General features: G+C 34.0%; 1 protein-coding gene across 4 annotated transcripts in view; it reads left to right on the plus strand.

Moving 5' to 3' along the window:
* Positions 1 to 14,220, plus strand: part of PTBP2 (polypyrimidine tract binding protein 2) — an 84,161-nt gene that overhangs the window by 60,444 nt on the left and 9,497 nt on the right. For 2 of the 4 annotated variants that reach the window (XM_036846712.1, XM_036846722.1), the window contains exons 9-11: positions 8,992 to 9,131; positions 10,595 to 10,628; positions 11,045 to 11,137. In XM_036846712.1, the coding sequence (XP_036702607.1) occupies positions 8,992 to 9,131; positions 10,595 to 10,628; positions 11,045 to 11,137 (267 nt within the window). Of the gene's footprint in view, positions 1 to 8,976; positions 9,132 to 10,594; positions 10,629 to 11,044; positions 11,138 to 14,220 lie in introns of all 4 variants that reach the window. The other 2 variants (XM_036846693.1, XM_036846703.1) reach the window with 1 other exon arrangement.

The raw sequence follows: 14,220 nt of genomic DNA on the forward strand, positions 1-14,220 counted from the left end.
GGTAGTTATGTCTCCTGAATGTCTATTACTCTGTTAAAGTCCTCTCCCTCTGCCCCAGCCCTCAGTTCCATTGACTTATTGTGGAAACCTAGTTATATTCTTTTAGAAAATGCCACAGTCTGGATTGGTCTGGCTATTTATTTCCTTATAGTGTCATCTTTTTTTTTTTTTTTTTAAGATCACGTGTTCTTGTGTATTCATATTTATGTATTCATTTTTAAAAAATATTTATTTGGCTGTGTCGGGTCTTAGTTGCGGCGTGCGGGATCTTTAGTTGCGGCCTACGGGCTCTAAGTTCCCTGACCAGGGATCGAACCCGGGCCCCCTGCATTGGGAGCACGGAGTCTTAACCACTTTCTGTCTTTAAAATGTCTCTTTTAAAGAGGAAGTTGCAAGAGCTGGGGTAGAATTGTTCATTTTAAAATTTGGATAACATTTTTACTTGTGAATCATGAATTAACTTGAAGCAATAACCTTTAAAGAGTTTATTTAACTCCAAGTACATTTTATATAATATTTGAATTAATATGTTTTAAATCTGGAAATTTTTTTGTCTTCTCAGCAAAGGAAATAGTTGGTGGTAATTGCATACTTCATACTTTGGAGGTACAACGTGCCATAAACATTAGGAGAAATACATTATTACATCAGTTCATATTTACTTATTTACCAGCCTTCTCAAATGGAATAAGCTTATAACTGTAGGGCTAAAATGTTATTCGTAGGCTGCTTTTTAACTATTCAGGGTACACATTTTCATTCAGAGTTCTTAATGGTTGATTTTATAGTCCTAAACTGATTTGTTATGGTCATCCATTCTATTGTTCTCAGCTATAGCTTTAAGAAATTTCTTTTATTAATCCTAAGTTTACCTCCTCCTTTTCCATGATACCCTGTCACATACTTGAAAACCTTTCTCATATTTATCCTGGTGTTCATATTTTTAAAGCTAAACAGCTAAACAACAGAAGTTGATTCAGTGGTAATCAACTTCAGCCTTTGGATGTAGAAGACAGATTTAAATTAAATTATACTGTAGATTTAATCTTGAAAAATTTTTAAGAGTTGACAGTTATGTATGTGGTATGGCTAAAAGTAAAGCCTTCTAAAGTATATTACTGCTACCTCTGCAATTAGTAGAAGAAAAACTATGCATTTGTGACCATAGTATAAAATGTGCCTCTATCTGAAGGAGGTAAAAATTATGCAGGAAGTTTTCAGTCTCTAAAGATGTACCAAGAAAGCAATAGATACATACAGGAAATTTTAGTGGTTTTTTTTTTTCTGAGTTCTTCCTAACTTCATATTTCTCTTCCTTTTAATTTCTATATTTTTTCTTTTTCCTGTTAATCTTGATTTTAATTTAAAAATGGTATTCTGTCTCTGAATCTACCTCTCCTTTTTGCCCCACTTTCTGAATTTTTCTTATCCTCCGTAAGTAATTGCTGTGAGCTTTTCACATTCCTAGAAGGATTCTACCTCACCTCAGTGACATCCTGCTTTATTCATTAATTGCGTTTTTCAGCAGTCATTTTAGCACTGTGCTGGGTACTGTAGGGGCTCAGAAAAATTACAAGGTTTCTGTGCTTGTAATCTTGTTTATACTCCGGTGGAGACAGCATACGTCTGAATATCTCTAATGTGAGGCAAACTGAAATATATAATAGAGTTTAATGTAGTATTAGAGCATAATGAAGTGAGTAATTTATTATCCAAAGGAGAATGTGGAAGGGCTTTATGGGCCAAAGGCATTTGATTTGGATAAGAATAAAGGATTTAAAAAACACAGCATGAGAAATGTGATGAAGAATATATCATGCATGTTTAGGAAGTGACAAGTATTCAGTTGTGAAAGAGGCATAGGGTAATTGGGAAAACATGAAAGGCAGTGATGTCAGAAATAACTAGTTTGAGAGAAGATCTTAGAACTGATGCTATCCCAAGGAGTATACTGGAGACTATTAGTCTAAGTAAGGTAAAATTGTGAATCTAAACTAGGGACAGAAATGAGAATGGAAAGAAAGAAACATGGGAAAAATGAAATGTAAAAGTAATAGGACTTGGCACGTTATGATATGATGACTCGTGAAGAATTAAACTTGTGGAGGAGTCTACCTAGATAGTAGGAAATTCAGCCTAGGACTTAGGCAAGAGTTCTGTGGGGTTGAGAATTTGAAAGGCCAGAGGAGTGATATTTAAAACTTTGGTTTAGAGAGATCAGATTTGTAGTTGCCAGACACAGGGCTTGGGGGTGGGGAGAAATTGGATAAAGGTGGTCAACAGGTACAAACTTCCAGTTATAAGATAAATAAGTACTAGGGATATAATGTAACTTGATACATATAACGAACACCGCTCTATGTTATATATGAAACTTGTTAGAGTAAATCCTAAGAGTTCTCATCATGAGAAAATTTTTTTTTCCTATTTCTTTAATGTTGTATCTATATGAGATGACAGATGTTCACTAAACTTACTGTGATAATCATTTCATGATGTAAGTCAAATCATTATGCTGCACACCTTAAACGTAGACAGTGCTGTATGTCCATTATATCTCAGTAAAACTGAAAGAAAAAAAAAACTTTGGTTTAAGATTCTCAGGTATAAGAGAGCAAGAGGGCTAAAGACTTGAAATTGAAACTTTAAGCACTACACATTTATGTTGTGGGAAAGTAAAGAAGTAAGGGATTGAGGGATGAAATAAATAGGGTTAAAATTAGAAGTGCCTATTCAGTTTAGTAGTTACCATAAAGTTTATTCTTATAAGAATGGGTATAAATCAAATTATAATGGATTAGGAATGTAAATTTGATAAAGTACTTACTACTCTTTGAATAAGTGCTTTAGGAAGGAAGGAGAAATGGGATGGTAGTTGAGCAAATCAGGGCCCAAGAGGAAATGTTTACGGTGAAGAAGTATGCATAATCATTAAGAGTATGTGGTCCAAATCCAGACATCCTCAGTTCAAAAGCTGGGTCAGCTTCACTGTCTCAGCTTTCACATTTGTCATGGATATAATGATAGTAATCCCCATGTTCTAAGGCTAGTGTGAGGATTAAATGTGTTAATACATACAGAGAACTTTTCACAGTGTCTGGCATAGAATGAATGCTAATTTCATATTAGCTAGTATTTGTTTTGAAGGCTAGCTTAAGTCCTAGAATTGATTGTAGTAGATTGGATCAAGAATATAGTGGAAATGTTGGGGCCTACGAAATACAGAGATACTTTTCAGGACCATTGTGAGAACTGGAAGGAAGTTTTATCAAGCTCACCTAGAGATTTAGGGGCAGAGCTGGAGCCAGAACTGAAGTCATCAGCTTTTGATAGTCCATATTCTTTCTTCTCACCATTTGTATCTTTATGAAGAAAGGGGAACATGAAAGAAGGGAGGACTTTTGAAGTTGATTGAAAATTTTGAGGGAATTCTGATCTCGGTCTTACAAGATACTTGGTGAATATAAAGGTTGAGAATAGGGTACAGGACTTAAGTCTAGTGGATTTTTAGGGAATTCTTGAAAATAGAATAGGAAATGCGGCTAACATCAAATAACAATGTTTGTGGAATCAGTTTGGGGTTGTAGGGTGTGTGTGTGTTTTCACTCTAATATTTTACAAACCTAGATGAAAGCATATCCAAAATATAAGATTTGATTTATCCAAGTCTGACATTGTAGAGCATTAATGGATTAGGAACAAGCAAGCCAAAATGCTCTAGACATAGTATAGTCTAGCCAAGGGAGAATAGAAAGGGAAGTGGTTATCATATAGGCTAAAAATGGGTTGGTTCAGTGGCTGGTATGGGAGTAGGAGGATCTATAAGATGGAAGAATGAAGTCAGGAAAGGGGATGTAATGTTAGAAATGAATGGCGAAAAAAGGAAAAAAAATCAAAGATGTAGCAAAAGAAGTTGGTAAAACAGACTGATACAGTAAAAATCATCAAAGTAGAAGTTTTTAAGAAATAGTGAGACCAGTGTGTCAGACAGATCACAGGATGAGGACAAGAGCTGAGATAGAAGGAAGAAATAAAGCCAGGTGCCAAAGTCTTAATGTAATGAGAGAAAATGTCCCAGTGAGCTGATGGCTGTTTTGATGAGAAATGATTGCATGGTACGACCTCAAAGACATTCTAATTGGTGACGACAGAACAGCAGTCTGAAAATAACATTGGGTGGTGGGATAGTGGGATGAAAAATGCACCCTTTACTTTCCTTTGGGGAAGGGTTTAGGGAGGTAAAAATGACTTTTTGAGAGGGTTATAAGATAAGTTTCATTAGGACCAAGCAAGATTTTAATTAAAAATTTTCTCTAAGGAACACATTGAATAAAATGCAATTGTTAATGATAGAAAAGAAAAATGGGTTCTGGAGGGTAAAATAGAAATTGAAGGGAAGGTTGGTGGAAGAGGAAGAATGGATTGTTTGAGGAAAAAATAGCAGCTGTCATTCTTGTCAAAGGTAAAATTTTTATTTTCAAGTCAGGAAATAAAATGTTGTAAAAACTGCCCCCCTCACCCAGGACCCTATACTACATGAATTATAACAGGCCTCAAAGTCCCACCACCAATCCTCTGTTCAGTCATATGTGAGAATAACAACCACCAGATGTCTTGAACAGGGAAAAGAAGTGTAAGACCAAAAACAGGGGAAAGAAGTGTAAGACCAAAAGATATGATGTAATTGACTTTGGATAGACGTTTTAGAATAGGAAATGAAAGGATGAAACAAATTCTGCATCTCTAAAAAGCATGGATAAAACTGTCATAGTCAAGAGGAGCCTAAGGAGGTATGACTAAATCTAATAACGGCATCCTGAAACAAAAAAAGGACATTACATGCAAATTAAGGAAATCTGAATACTTTATGGACCTTAATTAATAATAATATATTAATACTGGCTGATTAGTTGCAACATATACTATTGTATGATAGTACAATATATCTATTTATAATATATATGATATATAACTATATCATGCTATAGTAAGATATTAATAATGGGGGAAAAGGGGTGCCCAGGTTATAGGAACTTTGGAGAATTTTTAATTTTTCTGTAAATCTAAAACTGTTCTAAAATAAAAGTTTATTAAAAATTATAGATAAAATTTGCCAGTGATCTAAGGTAAGTTATCAAGAACAGTTTAATTCTTCAATTGTAATGGACAAGGTTAGGGATGTCTGTGTGCCTCAGCAAAATATGACCTCAGGGATAGAGGGATAGATAGATGCATAATTTCTCATCACTTCATCGCTGTGGACTTTGAATCTCTATCAGATAGATACATGGCAGTGTGGCCATCAGTTTCAGGGAGGAAGGGCTAGTAATGTGTCAGAACTAATAAAAGAAGTTTATAAAATTGCTGAATCACTCAAAATGCTGGGTGGCCCAGCTGATGAAGATCATTTCACATAGAAGGGATCCCTGTGACACCTTCCTTTTCTTTTCATGTGGCAGTTTATGAAGCTCTTTGACGTTATTTGATTCTTAAAACAATCCTGGAAGTAAAACAGACGTTTTTATCCCCCATCTCAATATGCATATAGTGTTTTTTACAGCATACCTGCTGGCTTGAAGATGTAAATCATTAAAATTAAAGTTATTTCTACAGCTAAAAGTAATCCATTAGAGCCAATGTGCATAACGTGTTTTATATGTTTTTTTACAAAGGGAAGATAGTAAATGTATTTTCTCTCACAGCTAGCAGTTAACATTAATATGAAAAATACAGTGCAGAATTCCTTTTCAGAATTCATTATTATGGCATAAATAGTACATCATGAAATACTTCATAGGTTTTTATATTTTTGTGTAGCAGACAAAACTGAGATTAAACCTAAAAAAAAAAAAATTACCTTACTGACAAAATAATTTTTTAGAGAAGAGTATACTGAAGGAAATTGTGGAAACTATCCTTAGAGGCTTTAAAAGTCCAATAAAAACCTCAAGACTATTCTAGTGATTTGGAACTGTGAAAGATGACTGAAATAGTTTTTCTAGGTTACCAGACTAGGAGAAGAAATAGTGGAAGAGAAATACATGCTAGTGGCACTAAGGACAGTGACTGCCCTCATCTCTTGAAGTACCTTGCATCATGCTCTGGGCTTCCTAAAATGAAGAAACGTCATTTGGCAAGAGGATAGATCATCTGGTGACCCAGAATGGTGAGAATAAATGGAGAAGTAGGGAGATTATGAAGTAGCATTTGCATAGTAGCAAGAACAGTGGGGACCTCATAGCTTACATTCCACATTTTGCTGAGCTTTCCATTATCTCCTTACTAGAAGGAGATAAATTGTATCTACTTGGAGCCACAAAATTTCACTTACGTTTTCACGAGAAAATTAAGTCTTATTTTTACTGAAGTGTAATGTTGTTTATATGGCATTCTTGTTGTTTTTTTTTTTTAAGAAATTCACGTTCTTTTATTTATTTATTTATTTATGACTGTGTTGAGTCTTCGTTTCTGTGCGAGGGCTTTCTCTAGTTGCGGCAAGTGGGGACCACTCTTCATCGCGGTGCGCGGGCCTCTCACTATCGTGGCCTCTCTTGTTGCGGAGCACAGGCTCCAGACGCGCAGGCTCAGTAATTGTGGCTCACGGGCCCAGTTGCTACGTGGCATGTGGGATCTTCCCAGACCAGGGCTGGAACCCGTGTCCCCTGCATTGGCAGGCAGACCCTCAACCACTGCGCCACCAGGGAAGCCCTCTTGTTTTTTTTAAGTCTTTCACACTTCAAAAAGGGCTTTAGCCTAGTCTCTTAATTCTTAATTACCATTTTAAATTAATTTTAATTATTTTAATTCTCAGTGATTATTTTTCCATGATGTCTTGATGTTTTAAATAATATTGTGCTACCAAGGTATCTTCATTACAAATCCCAGACTTAAAGTTTCTTTGAATAAATTTTTCATCATCTTTGAATATTTTGGTGAAGTATTATGATTGTTTAATTGTATATTGGCATGGTAGAGATGTGTTTTAGAAGAAACCATTTTCTGCAAAAATGAAGTTGTGTTTAGACTGATATATCAAATGTATTGATGTTTTATATGTGTTTCATGAATTAGTAATTTTTCTTGAAATATCAACAGAGAAAGACAAATGATAAGTAACTTAGAACTATAAGTTTTGGAATCTATCTACATGTCTAATAAGAGTATGCAAGATCAAAATGACTGTGAGTACATACCTAGGAATTAGGAATGTATCTTACATTGGCAGCATTTTAAGATATCCATTGACTGTTAAATGGAAACAACCTATCAAATGTAATGAGAGCTATGGTATTTAACATTGAGAAGTTAGTAATACCATAGGATAGTTAAAGTGGTGGATCCTAAAAGGCACTAAAGACTATTATGCATGATTAATTATTAGACGTGAGAAGTTTCTATTTTAAAATTAGATCCTTATTTCTGGATTTACTTTAAAAATAAAATTGGTGAGTAGATACAACACGATTAGCCATGAGTTAATAATTGGTAAACAATTGTGGTGGATACATGGGGCTCATTATTCTAGTCTCTCTACTTTTTTATATGTTGGAAATTTTCCAAAACAAAAAGTAAAATCTAAAAAATAAAAGTGGAGAAATAAGAAAAAAAGGTGGGGGGAGGGAATCCCCAAAAATGGTATGTGGAGTGGTGGTGGGGGACTGTAAAATAAACTCATACAGAGCAAGAACGTAAATGAGAAACACCATTCTACTGATGGGGGAGATACTCAGAAAAGATAAAAGGAGATTGGGAGGGAAAAATTTTATAAGTCAAAAACTAAAGAAGTTAAGAATTGTCAGTCTTCAAGAACCCTTCACCCTGCCAATGAAAGGTCATAGTAGTTTCTGTAAAGTAAAAAGATAAACTTGGCTAAAAGAGTAACATCTGAAACCAGAGGTAACAGCACATCCTTATGACATGTACAAGAAAGCTGGAAAGAGAAAAGAAGAAATAAAACATGAACTTATGGGACAACAGTACTATGGGCCAGTTCTACCCAGGTATGTCATGAATTAACTTTATGTAGGTTGAATGTTTGTCGCCTTTATCATGAGAAGGAAAAAAAAGAACATATAACTCATTTCTTTAGTGAACTAATATTTATTGAGAAATAAGCTGGTATGTAAGAATTTAAGGGATGAAAGGAATCCAAGTTTATTGATAATTGAAATATGGATAAAAGATGCTGAGACAAAGGGAATTCTGTGGAATAAATGAAGAATCCTGAAGATGACAGAACAACAGTAAGACTGGAAAGTAGAACAGTAGAAATAAGAAGGAAATGTTAAAACTGGTAGGTAAAGGATAGGAAAATACTGAAAGAGAAAGCCTGTGTGATATAGAGACTTTTTCTCATTCTTTCTATGGGGGAAGTGTTGTAATTGAGAAACTTGTGTTATACCTACTTGAGTGTGGAATTAAGGAAAACAGATTTTGGTAAGATTTTCTTTAGGTCACTTGAATGAATTAAATAATGATGTTCAGGGTGATTTTGTCTCTAAAAGTGAAGGACTTACTATATATGGTTTGTAAGCTGTAATTATTTGTCTAATTTCAAGCACGTTTATAAAGAAGATAGCACTTTATAAAAAAGTGAGTTACTGTTATGTTGAAGATGATTTTTTTTTAGATTTGGCTCCTCACTATGAACCATGGAAGTGAATTTTTCAAGTCTCTGACTTGGAAGTGTATTCTTTATGCTGTGTTTGCTTTTCCATAGGAAATGGAATGTTGTATATTTAATTTTTTTTAACATAATACAGGTATGTACCTTAGTTCTAATATTTAATGATTTCATTGAAACCAATTAATTTTATCTACTACTTATCAGCAACTAATGTTTCTAAATGTTATAAAAATTAACTTTCAGGAACCACTTGGAACGGTCAGCCCTAAGCCGTGCAGCCATCGTGCTTAAATTGGTTTTTGTAAACGACTTGTGTGTGTTTCGTAAAATATGCTTTATTTTAAAATTAGGGCTTCCTGTTGCAGCTGTTCCAGGAGCTCTGAGTCCTTTGGCTATTCCAAACGCTGCTGCAGCAGCTGCTGCAGCTGCTGCTGGCCGAGTGGGTATGCCTGGAGTCTCAGCTGGTGGCAATACAGTCCTGTTGGTTAGCAATTTAAATGAAGAGGTTAGTAAAATAATTTTCTAGTGTTTATTTTTTAACTCCATTTCATTTGTGAAAGTTTTTCATGTTTATTTCGTTTTGCACTTGCCTTTCTTTTTATGTACATTCATTAGTCAAAGTATTTTCTGTGTGTTTCTACTTCCGAATAAAATCTATGTACTTGTTTAGGTAATACTTTATTTCCGTAGACAGTCATATCTCTTTTAATATATATATATATATTTTAACCTAACTACCTATTTTTCCTAAGAAAAATATGGTGAAGTACTGTAGTTTGGCTTTTTATCTTTTTGTTGTTCTCAAAAGGCAAATGTGATCTAATTTGCAGATGTAACTGTAAAACAATTTTGCTCTTTGCCTTTTCTAATTATTTGCTTGTTCATTTCATGCTTATGTGTCATTGCATTTTTTTAAATCTTATTTTATGTGAACTACTCTAATACATTTTTCTTTGAAGGTTCTTCCAAAGATCTTGACGAGGCACTCTTCCAGTCTTTCTTAGTAATTTTTTCTTTGCAGTTATTAGTCATTGTCTTCTAAAAATATTTTTCAACTTTACCCCTCCCTGAACCCCTCCCACCCCGTTAAATAAAGTTTATTGCTGAGTTATTTTCTTTAGTTGTACATTTTATGTCTGGTATATTTTATTTTGATTGCTATGGAAGCTGGTATGAAATGTGGGAAGCTCAATGTATCAGTTTATGATGTCTAATTTGAATATTTGTTTCATTTTTAATTGGCCTCTGTTAATACGAACATTAAGCTATTTTATCATTTAGTACTGTTGTCATCCACAGTTCTGCATGCTAAAATGTTTGAATCAGAGTGCCTTTGTTTTTCTCTTAAGAATTTTGCCTGCATTTCATAACCAGCCGTGCTTATGCAGTTAAAGTTCAAAGTTTAAAATTCCTGTGCATGCTTTCCTTCCCTATGTTGAGATGAAATGCTGTAATTTACTCTTTGATATAGATGTACTTTACCCATATTTGTCTTGGATGACTACATTTTACTCAGTTTTTCTTGTACAGTACATAAACCAACCATTTTCTGACCAAATCCTGCATTTCCTATGTACTGACCTATATTTTATTTTTTTTTTGTTCCCCAATTCCTTATTTTTTTCTTCTGCATTGCTGTTTCCCTTCCCCATTTCATCCTTTTCCCTGTGTGTTCACCTTCCCTTTCCTTGTCTTTTCCCAAATGCCCATTCCCTTCCCTGTCTTATCCTTTATTTTCCTTGTCCTTGTCTTCATCCCCTGTCTCCATTCCCTATGTTCATGCTTCTGTGCTTGAACAAATGTTCCTCGGACCAACTTGCCCCAATTAACCGCCTTGAACCATGATCCATGACCACCTCACCATTCTGCGGGAACCACCCTTCGTTATGGATGATCTGTTCATCTCCGCTCTTCCTCGACTCTTCTCTCTTCTTGTCTTACGCTGCTTGCTCTTCTCTCCTTCTAAAGATGGTTACGCCCCAAAGTCTGTTTACCCTCTTCGGTATGTTATTGTTAGCACTATACTTTTATTATTGATTTGATTTTTGTTTCACCTTAATTCTTATTTGTAGCTAGCACTTTGGCTTAAAGTTGAATAGTAAATCTTTTGCTATTTTTCTTTGCTATTTAAAACTCCATAGACACAAAATTTGTTTTAATGCATGCTGATTTATTTTGCATGGTCTTTAATTTAATATCATTCACATAGCTTTGAGGGTTTATCAGAGATTATTCTTTTCAAAATTCACTGTTCAAAATCTTGATCTTCTTTATTCATTTGTGAGAATGATGAGTTTGAATGAGTGATCATGTTGATGTCTGAATGTTTCATTAATATGTCAGAAAGATAATCTTTAGCTGACTTGCACGTAAAATTAATTCCATTTTTGGATTACCTCTCTGTGGCTCCAAAAAAAGGTGTTTATGGAGATGTGCAGCGTGTGAAGATTTTGTACAATAAGAAAGACAGTGCTCTAATACAGATGGCTGATGGAAACCAATCACAACTGGGTAAGATTAAATTATATGTTATCTATACATCTTCAAATCTGATTTCAAATATATAATCTAAACCTGTGAATAAAAACAAAGTCTTTATATTAGTAAGAAGCCATTTATTAATAGCCAGGGTTCAAAATGTCATGTTAATTTTCATATTTTAACATGAATAGTTGTACATGATGAACATATTTGTATTTTTCTGCTGTCCTCTTAACCATTTCTTGTGTGGAGTCTAAGGAAGAAATGTTTTGGCTTCAAAATTACAATAACAATTTCACATAAGAATTATGACATACATATTAAAGATCCTTAGTGTTTTTCATTCCTGGATACTCCTTGTAATCAAAGCTAACAGTTCACATAGTCCATGGAATCCTGATTAACGCCGTGTTATTTTAATTCTTCTAAAGTCATTTGCAAGTATTTAACTAAACTTAGTAAAGGAAAGAGTCACATGGGAAACATACTTTAGAGATACCAGGTTCTTACAGAATGAAAAACTTATACCAAATACCCCACTGTTATTCCTTTTTGAAATCTTAAAATGTACTTCAGACAAGTTACACTTATACTATTAAATAATTGATGACTTAATTAACATCTCGTTTGACTTCATGCACAAAGCCAAATCACATAAATCTAGAATGTAGCTGCATATGCACGGTGTGATTGACTGTAAATGTCAATATGTTCTTAGCTTATAATTCTGTTAGTTGAGATTCGGGGATGATGGTACTTCAGACTGGGTGTACTCACATTATTAATTTTGAAATTTGCCATTTTTGGTGGAAAAACTAGTGTATTTTTGCTGTTATATCCAGTGAGACTCACAAACTAAGAACATGATGAACTAGACCTTTTAGCCTTTGGAATCAGAAGTAAGTTTGAAATTCAGTGTTTCTTATCAGCTATTATCCATCTTTAGTGGAAGTTATATAAAAGTGCTAATTATGTCATAGATGCTCATTAAATCTTTTCTTCTTCCTCTGCTTGTGTACACTTCTGTACTTTGGTGGGTGTAGTCATTGCCATTGTTTTTATAAACTTTGTAAGTAGCATTTTACAGTTTTTGTTTCATAGTTGACAAAGCATTCTTAAATGTTTGGTTTTTTTCCTCCTTGTGTGAGCTGTGGGTGGCATTACCCTCATGTAAATAAAGGATACACAGTCATTACGGTTGAGAAGTACCTGAGGTAGAATTTAACCAAATTTTTCACGATATTTTTGGTTTTGTTTTATGTAAGGACTATTTAGATAAGTGATACTTTAATTTTTGCTATACTTGTATTAGTCTGCTTGGGCTGCCATAACAAAATACCACAGACTGAGTGGCTAAAACAACAGAAATTTATTTTCTTATAGTTCTGGAGGCCAGTAGTTAGGTGCCAGTAGATTTGGTTTCTGGTGAGAACTTTCTTCCTGGCTTTCAGAGAGCTCCATTCTCCATATGTCCTCACATGGCCTTTCCTCTGAGCCTTTTCTCAGCCTCTGAGGCTCTGATTTCTCTTCCTGTACTTATAAGGACACCAGTCTTACTGGATTAGGGCCTCACCCATGTGACCTCATTTAACCTACATTACCTCCTTAAAGGCCCTGCCTCCAGGTAGTCACATTGAGGGATTAAAGCTTCAGTATATCACTTTTGGGAGAATACAATTCAGTGCCTAACAGTACATTTATAAATCTTTTACCCCTAATTTTTATAAGATTTTTTTACTAAAGCTTTGACTTACTAATAGCATGATTTATAGGTTTCAAACTATATGTAGTGGCAAATAATTTATTATTTCTCATTGCTGCCAGGTTAGATTTTGCTTTCTTGAAGTATATGTCTGTAAAAATACGTACTTGGACCCTTAATGCCTTTATAGCACACACACAAACACACAAATCCTATACAAAACTAGGGTGTGCTATTGAAAAAAATAAGTGAAATTTTTAAAAATGTAGTATGCTTTTTTTATGGGCTCTGTTCTCATTCTTTTGTGTTTTCATGGGTCTCTGTTTGGAAATACTCATTGTTTTATAATATAGGCAGATGTTTTTATGCTTAGGAAGTAGTATGGGAGAAATAAACGGCAAGATATAGTCAGTAGTATACAAGTGTCAATGGGATTGTTGCAAATCTTAGAGGCCATGTTAAATCATTTTAGACCAGAGTTTTAAAATTTGCAAACATTAAGATGTTTCAGTTTCTACCATAACCTATTTAATTGATACTGGAATTTTCTTAAATTGGATATTTTAGGAATAATATAATTTGTAAATTATGTTTTGAAGTAGTGTACTGATCTTCAACAATTAAAGTAAATTAATTCTAAGGAAATGTCAAAGAGTAGTTCCTTGTTAAAATAATTATCTTGTTTCTCCAATTCATATTTTCAAGAACTACTTACAAGAAAGCCTCAACTTTTTATTTAATATGTAGCTGCCATCTCAAAAGTAAACTTACTTCTTCTTTAACTACTAAATTATATCTAGCGAAGTGTGCTGTAAAGGGAGTAGGAATCATGTAACTCTGGTGTTGCGGTATTTGAGCAATTTTTAAGTATGTGTATATATTGGCTTTCACTTCTTCATTACTGTGAGTAGTGGAGAACTCTGAGTTGCACTTTGAGGTATTGCTGGTCTGATAGAAGGGAGCTCTCAATAGACCTTTCCCCCCAAAAAAAAAGTCAAAAGAAAAGAGGGAAAAATGGCAAATGATATGGAGAAAATGGGGGAAAATAGAAATTTGAAAGTAATGATAGAATCAAGTCCAGATGTATCAATAATAACAACAGATGTAAAGGAATAAATTCATCAATTAGAAGACAGATTTGATTTTTTAAAAGCCACCTATTCTTTACAAGAGATGTGAGGTGCAAAGATGTAGAAAGATTGAAAGTAAAGGGATATAAAAAGGATAATTGACAGGTAATAAGCAAAAGAAAACTTAGGTAGCTGTATTCATTTCAGATAAAGATTAGTGATAAAAGATTTATTAGTTCACCAAGATGACAACAGTTTTATGTTTATGTGTGCCTAATGAAATAGCTTCAAAATACGTAAATTATAAATGGATAGAACTGCAGGGAGAATTGAGCAAATTC

The sequence above is a fragment of the Balaenoptera musculus genome, chromosome 1, assembly GCF_009873245.2.
Source record: "Balaenoptera musculus isolate JJ_BM4_2016_0621 chromosome 1, mBalMus1.pri.v3, whole genome shotgun sequence".
NCBI lineage: Eukaryota > Metazoa > Chordata > Mammalia > Artiodactyla > Balaenopteridae > Balaenoptera > Balaenoptera musculus.